Raw genomic sequence first — 23,403 nt, 5'->3', positions numbered from 1 at the left:
TAGAAATGATTAGTTATAATTAACAATGAAAAACTTTGCCTGTTTGTGTCACTGAAACCTGGAGCAGCAGTAGATTCTGCCGAGCTGCCGACTGTGGTGCAGACCACAGAGAACCTCATCAGCATTAGCTGTGTGTGTGTGTGTGTGTGTGTGTGTGTGTGTGTGTGTGTGTGTGTGTGTGTGGTGTGTGTGTGTGTGTGTGTGTGTGTGTGGTGTGTGTGTGTGTGTGTGTGTGTGTGTGTGGTGTGTGGTGTGTGGTGTGTGTGTGTGTGTGTGTGTGTGTGTGTGTGTGTGTGTGTGTGTGCACGCGTCCATGGCTTCTTCAGCAGCGTTGTTATCCACTCCTGATCTCTTAATGACCAAGTCAAGCTTCTTTTCCACTCGGCTGCTGCTTCTGTAGCTCTGCTCATTAACACCAAGGCATCGGTCTTTGTCTTGTCATGCAGACTCATCTCTTCACAGTAAATCCTGGAAAAGTGACGCTGTAATATTTTAGAAACATTGATTTAGTATTCAGCTCTGTGGCACAGCCAAGAACCGAGTGCCAGAAAAAAGAACTGAATTTCGGTTCTGCTTATTGGTTCCTACACATCTACCAGGACACACGTAGCTATCTGTCAGGACCTGTCTACGTCCTGCATCACGCATCAACGCAGCAGCAGCTTTGTCTCAATTCAGGGGCCACACCCTTCAAAGAATGTCCCTTAGTTTATACATGAGCAGCTCACACAGTGTCAGTTGAGGAGGAGTGGTGCCAGTGCAGTCGACAGCTCCGACCGTTTAAAATTGACACAACTTAACTCCATACACAACGAGCGAGTGTGCACAGCTAACGTCACAACGTGTGGCTGCACTTTAAAAAAGAAAACGAGGACGAGGCAAAGTGAAGAGTCTGTGGGAAGCTAATTAGCTCAGAGTTGGGCTGCACATCACATCTGAGCAAACAGTTACAGCAGCACAGTGGATCTGAAGACTGAGAATCATAAAGCACCGATACTCAGGCAGTCAAGGATCAGTTCACGCCTTTTTCCCTTAAATATTATTTTCTTCTTGAAACTCCTTGATTAAAGAATTTAATCTCTTTAACATTTGCTTGTTTTGACTCTTAAAATCACCTCTGGACCAGCTGTTTATCTGGTGACAGTGTGTAATATTGGACGAACTGCTCTACACTGATCTTTATCTGTTATTTAAAACATTTTTAATGCACATGTCTGCGTGTCAGACATTTTTATTGTAGTGAATACTATTTAAATATCGACTGTTTGATTAAGGCTTCAAACTATTTCTGTTTTGTTTTTTTTTTCTTTCTAAACATCTGAGGCCAGTTGAACAAAACCTCAAGATTTTCCTTTAACTCTGAGTTAAGCTGTCCTTAAAATAAAAACAGTTGCATTTAAGTATTTAAAGTTTTCTCCTCATCTTAGTCTTGTACTTAAAGAATTACTTAAAGTCAGTTAAACCTTGGAACAAAAAACCTTAGTGACCAAAGTGCCTCTGACTCTTAACTGCAACATGTCTGAGTTTATGGGGATAAATGAAGAGGATGAACACATCTCAAGAAGAGTGTCTGTGACCAGGTGACCCCCTTAAGGATGTAGTATTATAGTAGTATAATTGTATTGCTGTTAAAACTTAACTAAGGAAACATTTTAAGGGATCCTGTGCAACACTCTGAAGTAACTCCCTGCGCTAAGGAGAATTTAAACCTTAAGTGTTAATACTTCAATTGAAAACATAAGGTGTTTTGTGCAACCGACATCTTAATCCGTTTTGGAATCAAAACATGGAATTGAACTGGAATCAATGAGCAGAATCAGAATCGATCGAATTCAAACGTTTCCCAAACTGAGCTCAAACAGAAACTTAAGATTTTTGGTCCTTACAAAGCTTCTGGACCCGACAAGTACAGTGGGCGACCGGTTTTCAGACCTGACAATTACTGTAAAAGAAGCCCACACACACACATGTTTTGTGGCTGTAAGAAGTCCCCAGTCAAACCACCACCCTCCACACACAGTAGACAGTGTGTGGATCTCATGTGTCCATTACAGCGTTCTGCTCCATAGCTGCACGTTTAGCATTAACAGTGGCTCTTGAAGCCTGTCCCAGACCACTTTACTGCAGACGAATGGCGTGCCCTATGTTAATAGTATTGATATGGCTCTGCAGTGAAGCATTAGCTCGCTCTGCACCGCAGCCATTTGTCTGATGCGGAGTGACGGGGCTGAGTGCTTCTGTGATGAGCTGTTTGGCTTCTGGTTCGTGTGGTTTCTCTCTGGCTTCCGTGCATCGCCATTTTACAGGTTGGACTCTTTACAGATATGTTACAGTGTGTTTATCCCAAGAACGAATGTTTCCTAAATGTAGCAGCACCAAGTAAACTACAGGCCAACATTCACCTGAAGGTCAAAGTGGCACAGAGTGAACTGTAGCTGTTCATGAGCTGCACATGTATCTGCCGGTGAAGTCTGGTCTGATCAGTGTTGTTCTGTGGTGTCTTGGTTTTGCAGAGACAGCTTCATGGAGGGTGAGTAGCTCAGTGTGTCAGTCTGATGATACTGGCTTCACATTATTGAGTAACTGGATGATATTAATCATTTTAACGTTGACCACTCATCTAATGCTCTAACTCACCAGGTTTTGTTGTGAATCTGTGATCTGTGTTCTGGCTGAAAGTTTGATGTCATATTAATATTATAATAATTAATATCATTATTGGCATATTGGTGATTTAGTAGTCAGATCAGATAATCCCTAACTCCTTCACACTTTGGAACTCACTCAGCATCAGACAGATCTCCTGATGCTTACATGTGTTTGTTTTTTTTTGCAGTAGATGAAAGTGTGTTTGACCTCAGCCTCCAGAAAACAGACAGGCAGACAGAAAAGCATTCAGACACAGTCAGAACTAGATTAAGGTAGTTAGACTGGTATTCAGGGCAGCCATCAAGAACAGGACAGACACAGATAGTTTAAGGAAAGATTGGAGTCTGTCTGGCTCAGAGAATGTGGAATAACATGTTTTATATACACTAGTTTGTCCGTTAAAAGCACTGGTGCACACATGATGCAGGGTTTATTCTGACAGAATGCATTGGAGATTTAAAACATCAGAGCAAGTGATGAAACTCCTCTTAACTTAAAATGTATTTCGGCGGTTTATGCTCTAAATCTGAAGTAAAGGTGCCATATTTTACTCTTCTGTGTTTTATCTGAAGATATATTTGTGGTTCTAAGAACCAAAAACCATCTCAGTGAAGTTTTACATCCTACGTCCTATCCTCCTATCACATCAGTTTTGAGTGTGAAATCACAACAGAAGTTATCTCAGGGCAGTTTTCATACAAAGCAGCGACTTATGTCGCTGGCTGGAGACTGGCTACGGTGGCTAAACCAAAATAACACAAATTCCTTTTAACGGCACACATGCGCATTCTGTGGCCCGCCCATGTAGTTTGGGAAGTGAGGAAGAGACACAATAGTTACATTGTGGATGGCAGCAGTAACAAACCCTCTCAAGATGAAATGGAAAAATAAAAGTTTTGAACGGCAAGTTAAACAAACTTTGTTTTAATTAACTTTTTGTATCTCCCTGTTCTGATCCCAATTAGTAGAGTGGGATGTTTTTGTTACACTGTTACACTGTGTGAGAGTATTTGCTTCAAGTGTGCAGGATCTGGAGAATGACTGCACCATGTTGTGCTTTCAGCATATTTTTGGAGCATGCAGCACCTTTGAGGTTATTCTGGAGAATATTCTGGACAGTATTGTCAATGTTTTGGATTGTTGCAATAATAATAAACATACATTTGCATAAAGCAAGCATATTCGTCCACTCCCATGTGGATAAGACTATTACAAATCTGTAAAACATTTAGAACAGATTAAAAAAATTTGATTAATTTGCGATTAATTGCAAGTTAACTGTGGACAATCATGCGATCAATCGCGATTAAATATTTTAATTGAATGACAGCCCTAATTATAAGACCCTCTGATAATAAATCCATGTCTTTGATCTCAGCGTCTCTGCATGAATGTTAGTTGCCATAGCTGCCCGCCTCACGTCACCGGCGTCACATGACCAGTGGAGAGTAACTTGATTGGCTGAATGTTTGTTCAGTTAGAGACAGAGTCGTCTGCCTATCCTTGGTATCCAGGATGTTGAATCAACGTTTTTTTACTTGAATTTTGGGATCTGAATTTGGCATCTGAGCAACTTGAATATATATGATTTTAATTTTCAATGCTCAAATTTTTCATTCTGAATTTGTGAACATTGAAAAAATATTTTTTGAAAAATTCACAAGTTGAATTCACAGTCAAAAAATGCAGATACAAAATTTCAATGCAAAAAAAAACAAAAAACAGTGCAACAAAATTCACAGACTTCACAATTTAAAAATCTAGTGAGACAGATTTGCTTCCATAGTGGTGACTGCTTTGTTGTGACATCACAAAGTTCCAGAAGTCCTGATGGCTGGTTTTAAGGCTCAGTTTCTGAATACAGGCTGTGTGCATTTCTCTGTGGACTGAGGCTTTGATACTTTCACAGTATTAATATAGAACCTAGACCTGCTTTATAATCACAAACACATGGACATCTACCTTTAGACTGGATGGAGCTTTAATGAACCACTTGAGGCTGAAATACATCACGAACAAATCTCATGAACGACACGCTGACATCTTTCTTCTGAAGTTTCTGTGGTTTACGTCATAGGGAGGTTGATAAGCTGTCACTTCCTCCTCAAACATTCAGCAACAGCTGAACCACACAGTGAGCTACCACATGCTGGAATCATGTAAGCAAAAGAAAGTGATGTAAAAGCAGAAGTTTTCATCTCATCTGTTTCATGGTGCGAGGGAAGAAGGCTGCTGCTTTTTAACACAGCTGGAAACCACGGGGTAGAAGTGTTTTCTTTAAATCCTTCCACTGAAGCACATTGTTGGTTGATTTGTTGACAATAAGAAAACCCACAGATCAGGACTAAATGTGCACATGAAGGGAAATGAAAGGAGTGTCAGAAATACAAAGACCAAAGTGCAGCAGGTTGACAAACTGACACACCAGGAGAACTGTTTAACATGCACTATTAGGTACGAATTAAACGGAAACTGTTGTTGGATTTAATGACTTATGATTATCTCTTAATTACATTTGAAAATTAGACAGGAGCATTTGATTTGATTAAAATGCAACAAGCTGCCCTTTCACCCAGGTTGTTCCCCGTAGTAACGGCAGCTGAATAAAGTGTTCTGTGTGTAACCTGCAGACACTGTCACATGGGGTTTGCAGGATGAAATGGAGGGGGACTTGTGTCCCACAGGAGAAACTTGATCAGACAGATCAGTGACTTTCTTGGCTGCACTTCTCCAGACAAGTCACCTTGGTCTGCACGGCCACCTGAGCCGATCAATCACAGCAGAGCGGAGATCCTGTTCAATCTGAACCCTGACTTCATTAGATACCGGCGAGAGCTTTCCATCTGAAGTCATCCCATATGTTTACACACTGCTGTATACAGCGCCGCAAAAACACCACACAGGGAGGGTGTGTACTCTGTGGTGGAGGATATGCTCTCTGTGACCAGGGAGAAAAGTGACAGTGAAGCTGGAGTGTGATTTCTGAGTGACTGTGGATGTTGTGTTGCAGAGGATTGATTGATTTATATTCAGTAGCCTCAGTCGCCCCTACACCGTCTCCATGATGGTGATGGGGCGGGGCTTGTGGTCAGATGCTGTGAAAGCCTTCAGAGGCCTGGGGATCATAGTTTCTCTGGATCTTTGTTCAGGTTTCTTCCTCTTCATGCTGCTGAAGTTGATTTGGAGCATCTTCCTCCTCCAGCCTGCCTCACTCTTCATGGTGGAGCTGTGGAGTTTCTCTCTGTGATCTGTAACATTTCCGTGATCAGCAGACATATTTATGTGGTACTGGAGAATCCAGGTACCTGCTGGGATGATCACAAGCCAGTCAATGACTAGTTTTTATGGCTCTGCAACATCTGTCTGTCACATTCTGGTGATGTCTCAGTTACACCTCAAGGGAATGTCTTCAAATTTGTCACGATTCAGTTTCATTTTAATTCAGTTTGATTTATAAAGCAGAAGTCTTGTAGATCATTTTATTAATAAATAATAATGTTTATATATATATTTATAGACTTTTGAATATGTATAATAATAACAATAAAAAGACAATAATAGGACAAGTATAAAGACTAATGATAAGACTATTATTAATACTACTAATAATGATACCAATACTGGAGAGTCTTTAGAGACGTGTTGGAGCAGCCTGATAGTAAAGGATCACAATAATCAAGACTTGAAGTAACAGAAGTCTGGACTAGTTTTTCTGTGTTGTCACAGGAAGTATCTGATTTCTGAAATGTTACATAGGTGAAAACAGGCAGGGTTTGAAGTTTGTTTTATGTTGGAGTGAAAGGATGGATCCTCGTCACAGTGTTGCTGGTCCAGGACAGCGTCATCTACAGTAACTACATCATTACATCATGTGTCTGAGGTGTTTGGGGACAAGGACAGAAACCTCAGGTGTGTCTGAGTTTGACAGCAGAAAACTGCTGCTCATCAGGGTCTTTATGTCCTCACAACATGTCCTCACAACACGTCCTCACAACACCAGCATGTCCTCACAACATGTCCTCACAACACGTCCTCACAACACCAACGTCCTCACAACATGTCCTCACAACACCAATGTCCTCACAGAACCAACATGTCCTCACATCGATGGTGTCAAACCAAAATTTGTTCTCACAACCATAAAAGACACTTCTCACATGCATAGACACACACGCAGACACACACAGCTTTAGCCTGCAGTCTTAATAATCCTGATACAGAGTACAGTGTCTCAGTGAGTAACCCTCACATCTCAGAGGGTTAAATAAGCCCAGGCCTCCAGAAGCTGAAGTGCGTGTGTGTGTGTGTGTGTGTGTGCGTGTAAAGCTCTGCTTCGTCTCTCTCTGATCAATACTGACATATCAGGACAATTAGCAGGACATGTGGAGCAGAGAGCAGCTCTGGCTCCAGAGATTGGCCCCTGAGGTCACCAGGGTGAGCGGGGGACAGGCTGTTGTGTAAGACATCATCCACAACAAGCTTAGAAAACACAGCACATAGAGAAAGCTTCAGCGTCTTATTTCTTATGAAGGTACAGAAATGACTCCACCTGGACTGAACTGATGACTGTTTCATGTGGTCAGTTTTTTTAGACACTTTAAAATCTGTGCAGCATATGACACGTCTGTCGTCAGAGCCTCGACCTTTAACCAACACGTAGAGATGTAAACTGTCCTCATAACAATAATAACAAAAATCTGCACCTTATTTAAAGTTCAATTGTAATAATCAAGGAAAAGTATCAAAAAAGAAGTTGTTGCTTTCTCCATCATATGATCACTGAGCACTGATTCCAGATCAGTCCAGATCAGACCAGACCAGGCTCCAGTTTGTGTTCACTGCCAGTTACTGTAAATAAAGATGGACGTAGCCTCTGTGACGTCACCCACAGGTTTCTGAAGCTCAGACTGAGCTGCTGCTCTGTTGCAGTCTTGGCAGTGCCTGACTCCGCCCCTAACTCTCAGCTAATCCAAATATGGTCAAAGAGGTGGGGTGTGTGCAGCTGAGACTTTGGTGCACGACGGTTTATGCATACGCTCACCCACCTGTCACTCAAAGTGGCCACACCCTCAAAAAATGTAAACAGGTGAGTTCTATAAAATTCAGCCCGTACAGTTGTCATGAAGGAGGAAATTATCTCTAGAGACCAGAACAGTTTCTGTACCAGGCTGTAAACACGTTTATTTCTGCTGTAAAGACATTTGAACATGGGAGTCTATGGGAACTGACTCACTGCTGGAGCCAGACTCTAGTGGTCATTAGAGGAACTGCAGCTTTTAGATGTTCACTGTTGATGCTTCAGGTTTAAGAACTGAGGCTGATACTTAGTTATCACTCATAATTAAAGCTATATTTTTTAATATAAATTCAGGCTGTAGACGCCTTTTCATGAATCATCTGGACATTGAAATTCATTAATCCGATGGTTTCCAGACTGTCTGCTTGTTGTTGCTGAGGGAGGTAGTTTGTGTTTAATTCTGAAGCCTCAGCTCTAAAGCCTCAGGACGCGGATCAGACTCAGATGTCATTTGTACCTTGCCAGAAGCAGAGAGGAATTAACTGATTAAAAGTAACTCTGCCAACATCAGCACTGAGGGAGAAGCAGCGTCTTCAAGGTTGTAGACTGATATATGAAGGAGAAACAGGAACAGCATCGAGGTCAAAACAGTCTTTATACTACAGCTCTACACTACACAGAGAGAAACACTCTGCCTCTGTGTTACCTGTGTAGCAGGTGACACAGCAGGGAGGTGTGGACGGTGCTCAGGCTGTAAGACCTGGAAACAAACCTCATTATTCATGATGCCTGTTATAGATTTTTCCACCTGCCTTTACTCATCAATTCAAATATGTCAGCTGCTGATGTTCACAGCAGAGGCTCCGCTTCATGTTTCAAATGACTGAGTCCACAGTGGATGATCCAGAGAAACCACAACAGTTTGTGTAAAGACACATGATGTTGAGGTTTTCATCCACTGATCTTTACAAACACAATTCTCCTCCTCCTCCATAGTCTTAGCCATCACTTTAATCCATCATCGTCACCTTCTCCTGCTTCATTTCTCCGCCTCTCTGTGTTTGTCATCTCACAACAGTTGATTATGTAAATGAGGAGAACAGCTGAGGCTTTGAGGGCAAACACGGTTTCAGCTGCACTGTTTCAGATTCAGTTCAATTCAGTTTTATCCGTGCGGCACCAAGAGAGGCCAGGAGCAGCTGTATGCACTGTAGGTGATGGTCCATCAATAATAATGATAATGATGAGTGCTGTACTTTCATAAAGCAACAGAAACTGGACTCAGCTGCTGGTTCTGCCTCTGTGTGCTGTGGTGAATGAATCTTCAGAAGGAGCTCTCACGTCAGAGCAGCACAGAGGAGTTTGTTATTTTCTGCGCCGCAGTTTGACATCAGAGAAACGTGAACATTGTGGCTGTTGGTTTGTCTACAGTGCGATAGTTCAGCCTTACAGCTACTGTGACAGCTCTACACTGACGTCCTCATCGCGCTGACGGGACAGGAAACACAAGTCAGAGTGAATTTGAGGGAGAAAGTGGAGCTGTAACCTGCGATTATGTTTCTGCAGTGAATCATCAGTTGGTCTTTAATTCCAGATTAATCTGAGAGTTTATTTTTAGTGACCTTTCAATGACCCCACATCTCAACAGTGAACTCGGAACAGTTTTATTATTAATGATGCAGATGACAAGTCTCATATTATAATAAACCTGATTTGATCCTTAAAGCAATGAGACAAACAGTCGTGCTGCACTGTGGACCCAGCTGGAGGCTGGGTTAATAAAGACGGACGGATGCCACCACACACACACACACACACACACACACACACACACACACACACACAGCATGTTTCCATAGTATAACACATTAACATGTTTGTGTTGCTGTATGTCGTGTGTTTCAGAAAATGCTGGAGGCCTCGGAGCTCAGTAAGAAGCAGTGAGGACGAGAGGAGGGTCTACAAATACTGACGGAGACGCCTCGTACTGTTGTTTACACATCCACACGTTTGTTTCGTTGTTTGTGAACGACGTTACTTTTGAGTTTGTGCGGCTGATTTTCATGCAAATGTTTATCTGCAGTGTCTTCACGGCATCACTGAAGTTTATGATTCAAACAGAGGAGCGTCCCTGTGCACCAGGTGTATTATAATGAGATGTACTGTAATGGGGTCGTATTCTGGTTCGGTGTAAACGTGAGATAAATGGAATGAAATGTTCAAATCACAGATGAATGCTGTATTATGACAAAATATAGATTTTATATCGGGACTGTTGATGAAAGTAGTTTTCTGTTTGAGTTCTGTGGGTTGGGTTCGGTCAGAACTGTGGTTTGGGTTTATGTAAATTTTAGAGTCTGTTCACCTTCATTAATGATTATTAACGAGTTATGACCTTACAGACTGACGCACGTCACCAATAACCTGCTGGTGTAAATTACACACAACAAGCTGAACTTCAGAATCACAGCTGCTTTTACTCTCACTTCTCAGCTTTAAGTATGGAAGCAGAGAGAGGCCAAAAACATTAGAAACAGCAAACCAATACATTTAACCACTGCTAAATACATCATGTTAAACATTTAAATATCATTTAGCAGAAATGTTTTATTTGGAGAAATTTGAAATGTAATTTTCAGAAAATTAATTTGTCAAAACAAAGATCTACCACACCTGACTGGGGTCGACCAGACCTTTGTCCTATCAGGTGTCAGTCATGTGATCCTGAATTTCTGAACCCGAATAAAAACCTGAATTTTACACGTAGCAAAACCTGAAATTGTTTCTGGGAATTCAAACCACATAAATTCACCTTGATGATTTTCAAAGTTAAATGATTAATGCCATACATTTCAATTTCAACATTCATTTTTATTTGCTATTATTATTATTAGTTGTATTATCATTATGGCCTTTCTTTGCTTCCATATCCAAGGGGTTATAAAGACATTTTTATAAAGACATATTTTTCTTCCTCTCAGCATGTGATGTGACCAGGGTAATATCTTATAGCTACTATCACTTTGTTTTTTCCAGTGTTGATGAAAATGACTTGAAGCTTTAAACCATAGATTCTTAAACACCCTGGTGCCTTGAATTGCGATGCCGATCTCAGTGTTTGTTTTCTATGCTGTAACACACTCCTCTGGTATTTACAGTATAAAATGTGCTGACGGCTCTGTGCTGCTCTTTGGCTTCAGTAAACCTATAAACAAGGAAATGAAACGTGTCCATATCTGTTGTATGTTTGTTCTCTTACTGGATTTTACTGCTGGAGGCCTGACACTCCCAGTCTGACCAGTGCACTAATGGAGGTGAAGGAGCCTGTTCATAGAAATATCAGCTCGTGTCATCTGGTCTTGAGGCTTCTGGGTTACTCGAGTGTCGAGTAAAAGCTCCTCGGTGTCACGTAGCGCGTGAATAACCACTGACTGCTTTTCAACACCTCCAGTGACCTGGATCACAGCCGCTGGTCTCTGAGCTGCAGGACTGACTCTGGGTCTCACTGGTCTCAGGTTTATTTAGTGGTCTGGGGGTCCCCAGCAAAAAGGGGAATAATTTATTTTCACTATAAATCCATCCATAAGTAAAACAATGACAGAACCCCCCCCCCCCCAAAAAAAGACTAAAATAGGTTTATGTATTTGTTCTCATCCCTCCTTTATCCCCTCTTATCCCCTGCCTCTGGTTTGGTTTCTGTTTTCACGTTGCTACTCTTAATATTCTAAAAAGACATTTATCAGTCTGTTGAGTTGCTGCTGTTTTCTACCAAGTAATAATTACTCAAGCCCGAAAAGGAGTTTTTCACTGAAAAATAATGTCCATAACTTGACTTATTTCTGTCCAGTATTTCTGTAGAACAGGTCAGGAGTATGAAATATAGGCTGTGGTTCTACCCCCCTACATCTTCTCCGGCAGAATGGTGTCACCTCCTTACAGAGCTCATAGCTCATTATTTTGGTTTAATGTCCCACAACTCTGCTGTCTTTGTTCAGTGTCATCTTTAACTGTTGCTGGTGAGTTTAACTTAATTTCTACATTTAGCTTGAGAGGACATGAAAATGGATAAAATGTATTGAATGAGTAAAAACAAGGGAAACATACTAAATACATTTATACATATTTAATACATAGAGAAACATAATTAACATAATGACATAATTAAGAAACAATAAAAGCTTCAAACAGCGATGGGTGGCCCACAGTCACGCACCTCAGGGCCGCCTCCCAGAGGCCACTTGCTGCAGCCAACATGGATTATGTTCCTGTTTATCAAGTGTAAATAAGAGCATGAAAAATTCATGTAAATCAAATGATGACTGTTCTCAAGGGTTACTTGGCGCCATTAGTGTGACTTCATATCAGCATGCAGATGTCTTAAGTGAGGGCCTGTCATCAAACCTGTGAAGCAGATTCAACAATGTTTGATTTAGAGTGACTTCCTGTTTCATGGCGAAACTTTGAAACTCTCAGCACCGCCACAATCATGCTGTTCAGTGAAGACTCAGTTTTCACATTGAAGTGTTGTCCAGGTCTTAAACTTTTTCTGACCAAGTTTGAGGTGGGTGTGGTCAACCCGCTAGGAGGAATACATCAAATTGTAAAAAATTACATTTCCTGTTGTCACAAGGGGCGCTATGATTATAATAGATTACTGGCATGTAGATGACTTCACAGCGGGGGGTTTGGGCCAGTTTGGACTATGTCTGCTGGAGTTATAGTAACTTCCTGTTTCATGGCGAAACTTTGAAATTTGCCGCAGCCTAACAATTTAGCATCACAAAGCTCTTAAGATTAGACTGACCAAATATGATGTCACTCAGATTATTTCTGTAGGAAAATGTTATTAAAGTACAATGCCCATAAACTGCAAAAATGGCACCAAAATTGCTATGGATGCAATATTCTTTTTCGTTATCCTTGGCATGTTACATGTGCCTACCAAATTTCATACATGTAGGTGAAACCATAGACTGTAAATAAAGATGGATGCAGCCTCTGTGACATCACCCACAGGTTTCTGAAGAGTGGTTTTGAAGCTCAGTGTGAGCTGCTGCACTGTCGCCATCTTGGCGGTGCCTGACTTTGCCCCAGACTCCCAGCTTATCTAAGTAAGAGGTGGGGTGTGAGTGGAGCTGAAACTTCAGAGCATGTCGGTTTGTGGCAACCGACATGCTCTGAAGTTTGGCATTCTCCAAAACTTTAGTCCTTAATAAAATGTAGGCGAGTTCTATAAAATTCAGCCCGTACAGGTGTCATGAAGGAGGAAATTATCTCTAGAGACCAGAACAGTTTTTGCACCAGGCTGTAAACATGTTTATTTCTGCTGTAAAGTTGGACATTTGAACATAAGAGTCTATGGGGACTGACTCCCTGCTGGAGCCAGACTCTAGTGGTCGGTAGAGGAACTGCAACTTTTGATGCTTCATTTTTCAGCCCTGGATGTTGCTGCTTGGTCTTTAGCTGAGATTTAATAATAGAGTCAGCAATTATCTGCAAAAAGTTCTGTCAGCTTTTAGATTCAGTGGTGACTGTGAGACATAGAGAGAGATGAGCATTAGCAGCAGCCGGTGGAGGCTTAAAGAGAGAACACTGGACTAACATTCATCAGGTGGACACAGACATGACTACATAATGCTAATGTTGCTCTGACCAGCACAGCTGTACAAGGTGATACTGGAAGCTCACGCTCCCCAAGTTTGATCAAAGAAAGACTCCGCAGACGACACGTATGAGACAGTATTCCACATTTTATTTTTGGATATTACCATAGCTATATGTAACATCTGACAACAGATATCAACTACAGAATAATACACTGAATATTCCTGTCAGTTCCAGCTCATCGTCTTTTTTTTTTTTTCTTCTTCTTCTGTTGCTTTTTGGTCCGGTAACATTTCTGCAGCTGATTCTGTCTCCTCTCAGAGTCACTGAATGTCAAACACTGAAACACATGCACGTCGTTCACCTGGATACAGCTGAGTAAGACAACAGTCAAAGACCCGACGGGATGAAGAGAATCGTGTCGTTTTTCTCACACGGCTTTATTTTTAGCTGAGACACCCATACAGTATTACTAATTATCATAAGGCTAGATTACAGTACAGCTATGCACCCAAAGGTTCACCCCGCTGTTCTAGATAAAGAGAGAGGGAGAGATAGAGAGAGAGAGGGAGAGAGAGATAGAGAGAGAGCACCATATTTACAACTTTATGTACATTTGGTTTTCAAAAAGAAAGAGACCAGAACCAAAGACAGAAAAAATATTTCAAACACAGCTTTTCCTTTTTCCTCTTTTCAGCTGAATGTGGCCGTTTTAAGGCTGCACACGTTTGGATTTTAAAAATGAAACGAATGAAAAATGTTTCTGTACAGATAGCTGCAACACACAGTTTAGCTTATTGCCAATGCCCTTAAAGAATAATCTCCCATCTCCTCTTTCCTCCCATTTGTTCGTCTCTTGGCCTGCTCCATTAAAGCTGCAAGTTCAGAGCTTTTCTCCTGCACAGGTGATTCACAGAGAGTTCACTAAGTATTCAGACCCCTTCACTTCTTCATGTGCTGATGAGTTGCAGCTTGATGCTAATTCATTAAAGACCCCCTCCAATGAAAATCAAGTGGTGATTAGGGCACGAGGCCAGGTCCAGGTTTCTCAATGAGGAAGTCAGACATCACGCTGACATAAGTATTCATTGTTCAGTACTTATTGAGTGTAGACTGATGAGGGGATTTTGGGATGAAGCTGCTACATAACACCACGTGACCACAGTGAAGGGGTGTGAATACTTTCTGAACGCAGTGTAAATGTCACACACTCATTCTAACCAATGAGACGTCACATTCGGCCCCGTCAACAGGTTAAAACAGCAGATCGCTCAAAAAAAAAAAAAAATTTACACGTTTTAAAAATAAACTTTACTTTTCAACAAACTGTATATACACACTCAACACACGAGTCGACACACTGCACACACACGTGTGCAGCGAGCTTTGGGTGACACGTCAGTGCAGGTGGGACCGACAGGAGCCAGCAGAGGTTGAATCACAACAAACTACGTGGGTCTACGTAGTGTTTGTCAGACACAACAAATATTCTGTATCAGCAACAACAGCAACAACAGCAACGCAACGTCATGAATACAAAAATAATACCTCAGATTTAAATAAGTGGACAGCAGTAACATTTCCATACAGGTGGAGATAAACATCGTGTCAATGTAATCAGCTGTTTGCTGCCACAGGAGTGCACACAACGTGATGAGCTGAGACACCTGTCCAGGTTTAAAGGGCTGTGACAACAGTTCGTTGTAGGTGACGTGAACAAACGGATGACTGGGGTCAGAGGTCACAGTAAAAACTTTCCTCTTCCCTGGTGGTCAAAGATCTGATCTCAGTGCCAGCTGACACTCAGAGGTCAAAGGTCAGAGGTGAAGAAAGGAAGGAGGTGTTAGTCATGGTGACCTACAGTATGTTTCCCTCCTCCTCTCAGCTGCTGCTGTTGCTGTGAGCCACAGACAGGAGGGAAAAGTGAGGTTAACATCCGATGAGAACGAAGTTAATGAGTCAATATTACAAGAATAAAGTCAGAATTTTAAACAAGAAAAAAGTCTGAATGACAAAACCAAGAAAAAGACTATTTCATTTAGAATAATGTTAAAAATTCAGCAGAAAATAATCAGAAAAAAGTTTAAAGCCGCAGTATGAAACTTTCTTCTTTTTATTAGTTAATAATCTCAAACATACTGTATGTTAATGTGGAGTTTCGCTCTTCCAACCAATCACAGGAGGCCAAAGTCAGGGGGTGGGAGTTCACAGGTGTCAATCAATACGTGAACACACCTCTGGTTCTCTGGGCTTGAAATTATGAAGTCTAACTTTATCTCAAAGTAACATAATTTATGTTTTTAGTTTCTAAATGTTTTAGACTTTTATTGCACAATTATATTTTTATTTTGAAATAATACAAATATTTTTGTAAAAAATTCTAAAACTACGACTTTAAATAGTTCAGACTTCTGCAAAAATACAACTCTTGTAATATTAGGTTTTCTGTGGTAAAACTACAATTTCATTCTCACTTTGAATCAACAGCTGAACTTTGACCTCTGAGTTTCCATCAATCAAACCTTCAGTTGCAGTTTTTGTTCTAAAACCAGTGGACTTGTATTAAAATACTAGTTCCTCTTGTCTGGAGACGTAAAACGAGGATAAAATGAAAACAGTAAAATGTTAAAACAACGTGACAGGAGAGGACAGACAGGTGAGGTCAGCTATCTGCTACAGCCACACGGGACAGGAACGTGACATGGTGCAGAGGTCAGAGGAGGGGCAGCGTCAGGTGATGGAGGAAGGGGAGGGGGGTGGAGCCTCAGATCACCTGGCAGCAGCTGGCGGGGGCGGAGGTACAGAGCAGACCGTCCCTGGAGCCCCCGCCACGCTGGATGTTCACAGAGATGGTCTTCTCACACAGAGGTAGTTGGAGCATGCCGTTTTTCAAAGTGCTCAGGTTGCTGTGAGCGTTCCTGTCGCCCGGCCCCGCCCGCAGCCCGGGGGGGTTGTGCTGGGCTGTTTTGCGGTGGTGGTGCTGGGTGGAGTGGGTGCGAGGCAGGGCGGTGGTGGTGGGCAGGGTGATGGTGTCCAGGCTCGCCGTGGAGCTGATGCACATCCTCCAGGCCGACTTCTCCTGGATTTTCACGCTCCCCCCTGAGAGACTGCGAGGGTCTATGATTAACTTCCCCTCGCCGCCTCCTCCATCCACCCCAGCCCGGCCCCCCCGCCCCCCGCGGTGGTGCTGCAGCTGTGAGCTGAGGCACAGGCTCATGAGCTTCAGACTCTCCACCAGCTCGGTGCTGCGGCTTGCCGGGCGGGAGGAGCGCGACAGAGCGCTGAGGGCGGGGTTAGTGGTGCTACTGTTGTTACAACAACTGGAGGGGCTGTCCTGTCCTTTGTTGCCCCCTCCTCCTCCCCCACTCCCTCCTCCACCACTGCCACCCCCTCCTCCTCCGTTCCCACCCCCTCCAGGAGGACTCCCCCTGTCTGGTCCAGAGGTGCCCCCTCCCTCTCCAGGGGGCTTTCCTTGCCCTGAGCTGCTGCCTCCCCCGTTGCCCCCCGAGCTACCTGGGGGCCCCTCGCTGCTGTCCCGTCTGTTCCAGCCATAACCGAAGCCCGAGTCTTTGTCCAGACGTCTGCGGTGGCTCTCCGAGTCGTCGTCACTCGTCTCGGAGCTGGAGCACGACGACCCCCTCCCCTGGCTCTTACGCCGATGGTAGCGCTTCTGTGTGGACCCCGGGGACGAGGAGGAGCCGGCCCCCGAGCTCAGGCTGGTGGCGTTGGCGGCCATGTTCATCTTGAGGCGGCTGAGTTTGGGTGGCAGACCCTCGTCCATGTCGAAGTCGTCGTCGGACTCCCCCTCCTCCTCGAAGATCTGGTTCAGCACTGGGGCGCTCTTCCTGGAGGTGAGGCGGTTGGTGACGGAGGGGGGCTTACGCCTCAAGATCACTTGGGTCGGGAGGGGAGACGGGTCCTGCTCTTCCTCCTCCTCCTCATCCTCCTCCACCCTGAGAAACAATCAGACATCAGAGCCAAGTTTCAGAGATCCACCTGTAAACACCTGCTGAGGTCCAGACCTGCTACGGCTGAGAGGATTGGTTCATTAACCAGTTCATAGATCAACACCATCAAATTATCAATCAAGTTATTTAATAAATCATTAAATAGAAATTCTCAATCAGCAGGTTTCCAAATATGAAGATTTGCTCTAAATATTTCTAATTCTTCAAGATGTCACTTAAACCTTTGTTTATTTATTTTCTATAGATTATAGATTAATCAATAATGACAATAATCAATAATCACAGATCTTTCTTTTTCATTCACTGATGATGGAGGTGACAAATACTTTAATTCAGAGAAAACAAACCTGAACAGGCAGGTTCGCTGTTTGGCTGCTGCTGAGGTGGAGGGACTGGGGGCCCTGATGGTCCCAGATCCAGAGCCCAGAGCGGGGCCCGAGGCGGCAGCACAAGCTCCCTGGAACGATAAAAAAAAGTAAATTGAAGCGAGCTGTTCACCATCCGTACGTGTGGCAGCAGAAACTCTGCAACAGACACAGTGAAACACAGAGTCAAACAGTTTCTGTGTTAAAGTTCAGACTCAGGTGAGATCAGGTTGTCCGTACCTGAGACAGACCCAGAGAGTCCGTCACCGTCTCCTCCCGCCGGCCCAGCTCCATCAGGCCTTTGGAGCGGTGCCCGTTGAGCAGGTTCTCTGCGCTGCGAGCTGGGGACTGGGGGCCTCCGGCGTGGGAGATGGAGGATGCTGCCAGGCTGTCCTCAATGTCCTGGTGCATGTCCACCCTGGTGGGCCAGGACTGCCTGTGGAGACCAGACCGGGGGGGGGGTCATGTTTCAACAGGTCTTGGTTTTTAGCCTTTAATTTTACTTCCCTGCTTTAAACACAAGATTTAGATTTTTTGTCAGACCCCCGGATCTCTCTGGATCCCTGTGAGAGCAGAGCAGGAATGTGCAGGGAGCTATGCCAGTGTCTCACACCACAGCCGCCTCACTCCTTTCTTCCTTATTTGTTCTTCTCCTCTGTCGCTCTTCCTTTTATAACTGAGCATCATCTTCCTCCTTTGAAGAGGAGCAATGTTGGCAGCAGTAAAGAAGAAACTTCGGCAGCTGAAGGATGAACTGGGATATATGTTCCTCACTCAGCTCAGTGGGGGAAGTGGAGGCATGGAAAACATCACAGTCAGTCAGAATAATGAAGAAAATCTAAACCACTGTGCAGAGCCTGCTCAGAGTCCAGACTCTTCTCAGGTTTGTGTTAGTGCAGCTTCTAACTGCTCTGACTAACACTCTCACTGACTGTCCTCTTTACCTGAACTGAGCCTTGATGTTGCTGGGGCTGGACGAGCGGGTCTGCACCTCCTTCTCCTGCTTCTCCCTCAGGATCCTCTCTGCCAGCAGGTAGTAGGTGGCTGTGATGTGGTTGTATTTGTTGGTCTCCAGGGCTCTGAAACAACACAACCACATGAGCAAAATGTACAACTATTATAGTGCAATATACAAATTATATAGAAAACAAGGCATAAGAGACAAAGATGGACAGGTACAGATGAGCAGTGGTGATCCTGGACTCTGGGGGGCCCCACGCAAAGAAGCCCATTGAAGCATGGGGGATTTTTGGGCAGCAGTGGTGCACTGTAGTTATCATTACAAAACCTGCCAATATGAGGAGCCATCAGGGGCCCCTTTCACACTTGGGGGCCTCAACATTTGCCTGGTTTGCCTCTGCAGATCAGTGTGGGAGTGTCAGAAGTCTAAATTAGAGACAATCCAAAGTAATCTAAACATGATTATCTTATGTGTAATATCTGTATAAAGATGAAAATAATGATTTTCTCCATCAATCGTTTTGTCTATAAAATAAAATATTATTAGAATTTCTCATGGTCTGTGGTGACGTCTTCCAATGTCTGGTTTTGTTGAAAACCCAAAGGTTTTTTAGTTTAGTTTTCTGTCATATTAAAAAAGAAAAGAACCGGAAACCAACATATGACATTTTAGACCCAAACAATTACTACATTATCAAAATGGCCGCAGATGAATTTCCTGTTGATCAGCTAATTGACGCACAAGTTGTCGCAGCTCTACATCTGTCCAACTTTAACGTGATAGGAAGTGAATGATTTCAGCAACAGGGGGTTCTACAGGACAACAGCAGACTGGGTGAAGATGTCTTTATCCTGCAAAAGAGACTCAGTGATCATAATGTAGCTCATCACACTCAGAGATGGAAGAAGAGGAAACACAAACAGTGAAACAACAGTGAAGCTGAAAAATCAAGCGGTGGACACCGGCTGTGGTTGAGCTTTCTCCAAAGACAATAACACAGCACTGTGTCAGCGTGTCATCAGGTCAAAGGTCAGGTCAGCACATGTTGTTCTCATGTCCATCAGAGGACCAGGACAGAGCTGTGGAAGTTCTGTTACTGTCTCCTGAGAAGACAAACGTCTCTTTAATGTCTTTATTATGGGAGCTGTGGTTCTGAAGTGTCCTGTCCCAGGACATAATGTCAGCGTGCTCTCAGACCCAGACCTGATGTGTGAAATCTGTGGAAGTCTGTGGAGGGAAGAACATGTCTCAGCCAGTAGGTGTGGAGCTGACGCGCTGCACATTAATGAAACTAATCAGGTCCTCCGGCCTGCAGCCAACAGATGAACACACAGAGGGACTAACAGCATTCACCCTGTGTGTATATGTTTGTTCTCAGTGTCCCTGTTTGTACATGGAGCCCAAGGCTAACAGCTAATCTACTGTCAATATAGTGTTACAGAAATCTCACAACTGTAGACATGTTTAGAGGAGTCATTTGTCACATCACTGAATGTAGTTGTAAGTTATTAATGCATGAGCTGACCAGTGTTGGTCAGTGACACATTACACAGTTACTGAGCTCTGTTGCTTTGACATTTGAGGGTTTGATGGAGGCTGATGTCAGTTTGGTTCTGTGCTCAGTGGTCAGACTGGTCAGGGATATGACTGAGGTTAGGTGGTGTCCCACCAGAGGAGGAGAAATGTCACTAATTCTAGAGTTGCGTTATTGTTGTTTGTACAGTTACAATCAGGAGTCACCTCTCGGTCAGTTACCACACTGCTGAGATCAGAGCCAGTCATCAACCTCAGGCCTCTTCAACAGTGAAGAGCTGAAAGCTGCAATTCCTCTAATGACCACTAGAGTCTGGTTCCAGCAGTGAGTCAGTCCCCACAGACTCCCATGTTCAAATGTCCAACTTTACAGCAGAAACAAACATGTTTACAGCGTGGTACAAAAACTGTTCTGGTCTCTAGAGCTAATTTCTCCTTCATGACACCTGTACGGGCTGAATTTTATAGAACTCACCTGTTTACATTTTTATTAAGGATTAAGCTTATGGAGAATTGAGGGCGTGGCTTCTTTGAGTGGCAGGTGGGTGAGCGTATGGTTGCCACAAACCAGCATGAACCAAAGTCTCAGCTCCACACATGCCCCACATCTTTGACCATATTTGGATTAAGGGCAGAGTCAGGCACTGTCAAGATGGCGACAGCGGCGTAGCAATAGGCGTAGCTCACTGAGCTTAAAACTGCTACTGCAGCTACGTCCATCTTTAACATATTACATTTACTTTGGAGTAATTAGCAAAGTAATGTAGCTGATAACAGTTTGAGTAAGTTGAAAGAGCAGAGCTGGCCTCTCCCTCACTGCACCAGTGTGTAAAACACAAACCCTGCCTTTGTGTTGTGTTATGCTGATGAGACTCTGTTGTTCCAGAGTGTTAAATATTACTTATATTACATTTTTGTCAAATTGAACCATAATAAACCTGGAAATGGAGATAGATGGTATAATGTACATTTTAAAACAGAGGTGTTTACTTATTTAAAGTGAGAGAAGCAGGTGTTTGGTTGTTACACTTTAGTTCTTATCTTGATCATATTGTGTTGTGTGTTGTTGTGATCTGTGTCTGTTTACCTGGAGTCTTCTTTGCTATATTTTCTTTCCTCTCAGGTCTTTATGTTCAAATTGAAATACACATAAAAAGTTTTATCTTTATTTGCAGTCTTTGTGGCTGCTGTTGTTTCAGACTTTGTAGTTTGAACTGTTGGCTTAGGAGCATTACATAAACAGCTGTGTTACTTGTTAACAAACCGGCTCTGGTGTATATTTTATGTGTGTTTTTCATCACACCACCAGCAGCTCTGTAGAGGAAGATAGAGGTGGACTGTGAAACAAAGCAGCAGTGTGAAGGTGAACTCATCATCATCATCATCATCATCATCATCATCATCATCATCCCTCTGATGGTCTCCTCTTGTCTCTCAGCTTGGAGCAGCACCAGGTTCATCCTGCAGCTGCAGTTAGTGTCTTAAACTCAAACAGCTGTCAGCAGCTTCAGGCCTCAGTCAGTGTGATGTGGACAGTGAAGTGAGACAGAAACAGGTTGACCCACATTCTATGGAGGTACAAACTGGAGCAGTGCGACTGCTGTCAGTGTAATTACATGATGCTGTCTGCAGCTGTGAGTCCAATTCTCACTGATTAATGAGTGTCACTGAACATTATTCACAGCTGAATGACGAGATGATCTCCTGTTTGTATGGAGCCTCCTGTGTTCAAATACTTCACTGTGTTGTTGATTATACTTCACTCTGACTGAATTGTCCTGTAACTGTGATAGGAAACAGGTCTTCTTCATGATGGTGAACTTCATCTTTCCTGCAGCAGTGGAAGTACATGAAGCTTTGAAAGGTAATCAGACTGTTCCTGCAGGTTGATGACTGACAGACAGACAGTCACTACAGCCTCTGATGCATCATCAGGAAACACTGTACTGCAGGAAGCAGGACTGTATACTTCTGTCAGAACAGAGGGAGACAGACTGGTTGACCAGGGCTTCATCCTACAGATAATGAGCCACAACATAAGGACAACAGAACCAGATAATGAAGACTAATCCTGAACCACAAGGAGCTGGTTTGGGATGAACTGGACAGAAGGTGAAAGCAACCTGACAGTAACAAATATTAGTGGGAACCTCTGCAACAGGGTTGGACCAACACAAGCTGCTGGAGGAGTCAAATATTCAGGCTCCATCCAAACTAAAACATTTTAGTTTTAACCTCATCTCTTCTTCTCTGTTTCCTCCTCCGTCCACTCTCCTCCAGAGTATTCAGCCCCTAAAACACAGAAACACTGCTGGACCCGTTTTGGTCTAAAACTGAGACCTTTGGAAACCATGACATAGACACCCACGGTGGCTCCTGATTGGCTCTCATCAGCCTGGACTACCAGTGGTGAAACAACATGGATAATGAATTGAAGTGTTACTGACCTTGTTGTCTTTGCAGCAGCTGTTGTTCAGTTTAGTTCTGTATTTGAACTCTACAACAGTATTTGCTGTTCCTCAGTTTATAAATGACAGGGTCGTAATAGTCAAACAAGGCTGTGGATTTCACACAAGCAGAATTTCATCTGCAGCTCTGTGTCATTTTTAATATGTGAATATGATTAATATGTCACATAAACTGGAGTGATGTAAATTCCTCTGTAGGGTATAAATAAAGTCTTGTTCATTCTCAGAAAGACAAATCCCTGCGAGAGCCCAGTCCCAGGAGGTTTACTCTGTGATGAGAACTGAATATTTCTTCTCAACACTTTGTGACTGTTGACGTGAAGTTGTGAGATCGTGTCCAATACCCCAGTTAACCTTAAAACTCATGGACTTCCTGGATGTAGTGTATGATCTCACCTGTACCTGAAACCCCACACAGCTCCTGACAGTTTTTAACCACAGTGTTGTCAGTTTGAACCTGGGGCATCTTTTTCTGGGTCTGTAGTGAGTCACTCGATGCTGCCTGTGGTTTATACAGAATAATGTGCATATACAGTATTTTGAGAATGGTGACTGTGATGTTTCACAGACTGAATTGTCTTTTGAGTTGTGCTTTTAACTTATTTTCACTCATCATAAATCTTGTTCCTTTGTAGCAGGAAAACATGTGACACATCATTTCCTGTAAGAAAAACAAAATCTGGTCTTTAATGTGAATATTTGTAGAATGTCTTAGACACATGCTGAAAATCCATAGATACTTAAGGAAAATATATAAGCTCTATAGACACTAAATAAAAAGGTTAACTAGTAACTGAGTTAATCTACTTTCACCCACCCCTGCTGCATTTAGCATTAA

At 43.1% G+C, this 23,403-nt stretch overlaps 2 protein-coding genes across 3 annotated transcripts in view; one reads left to right on the top strand and one right to left on the bottom strand.

Annotated features, from left to right (window-relative positions):
- Window positions 1–10,895, top strand: part of ano10a (anoctamin 10a) — a 40,901-nt gene extending 30,006 nt beyond the window's left edge. The window contains exons 15-16 of one of the 2 annotated variants that reach the window (XM_071468317.1): window positions 2,514–2,530; window positions 9,572–10,895. In XM_071468317.1, coding sequence (XP_071324418.1) covers window positions 2,514–2,530; window positions 9,572–9,638 — 84 coding nt within the window. In that variant the 3' untranslated portion in view covers window positions 9,639–10,895. The remainder of the gene's footprint in view (window positions 1–2,513; window positions 2,531–9,571) is intronic. The other variant, XM_071468318.1, reaches the window with a different exon arrangement.
- A 2,503-nt stretch (window positions 10,896–13,398) lies between these two features.
- The window catches only part of snrka (SNF related kinase a), a 55,784-nt gene continuing 45,779 nt past the window's right edge, over window positions 13,399–23,403 (bottom strand). The window contains exons 5-8 of the mRNA XM_071469036.1: window positions 18,548–18,682; window positions 17,844–18,039; window positions 17,586–17,695; window positions 13,399–17,223 (exon numbers count right to left, since the gene is read on the bottom strand). Coding sequence (XP_071325137.1) covers window positions 16,035–17,223; window positions 17,586–17,695; window positions 17,844–18,039; window positions 18,548–18,682 — 1,630 coding nt within the window. The 3' untranslated portion in view covers window positions 13,399–16,034. The remainder of the gene's footprint in view (window positions 17,224–17,585; window positions 17,696–17,843; window positions 18,040–18,547; window positions 18,683–23,403) is intronic.

Source organism: Trachinotus anak, unplaced genomic scaffold (genome assembly GCF_046630095.1).
Source record: "Trachinotus anak isolate AG129_WGS33_773 ecotype Australia unplaced genomic scaffold, CSIRO_AGI_Tana_v1 ptg000032l, whole genome shotgun sequence".
Taxonomy (NCBI): Eukaryota; Metazoa; Chordata; class Actinopteri; order Carangiformes; family Carangidae; genus Trachinotus; species Trachinotus anak.
The sequence above is the reverse complement of the archived record's forward strand: the minus strand, read 5'-3'. Positions and strand labels throughout refer to the sequence as shown.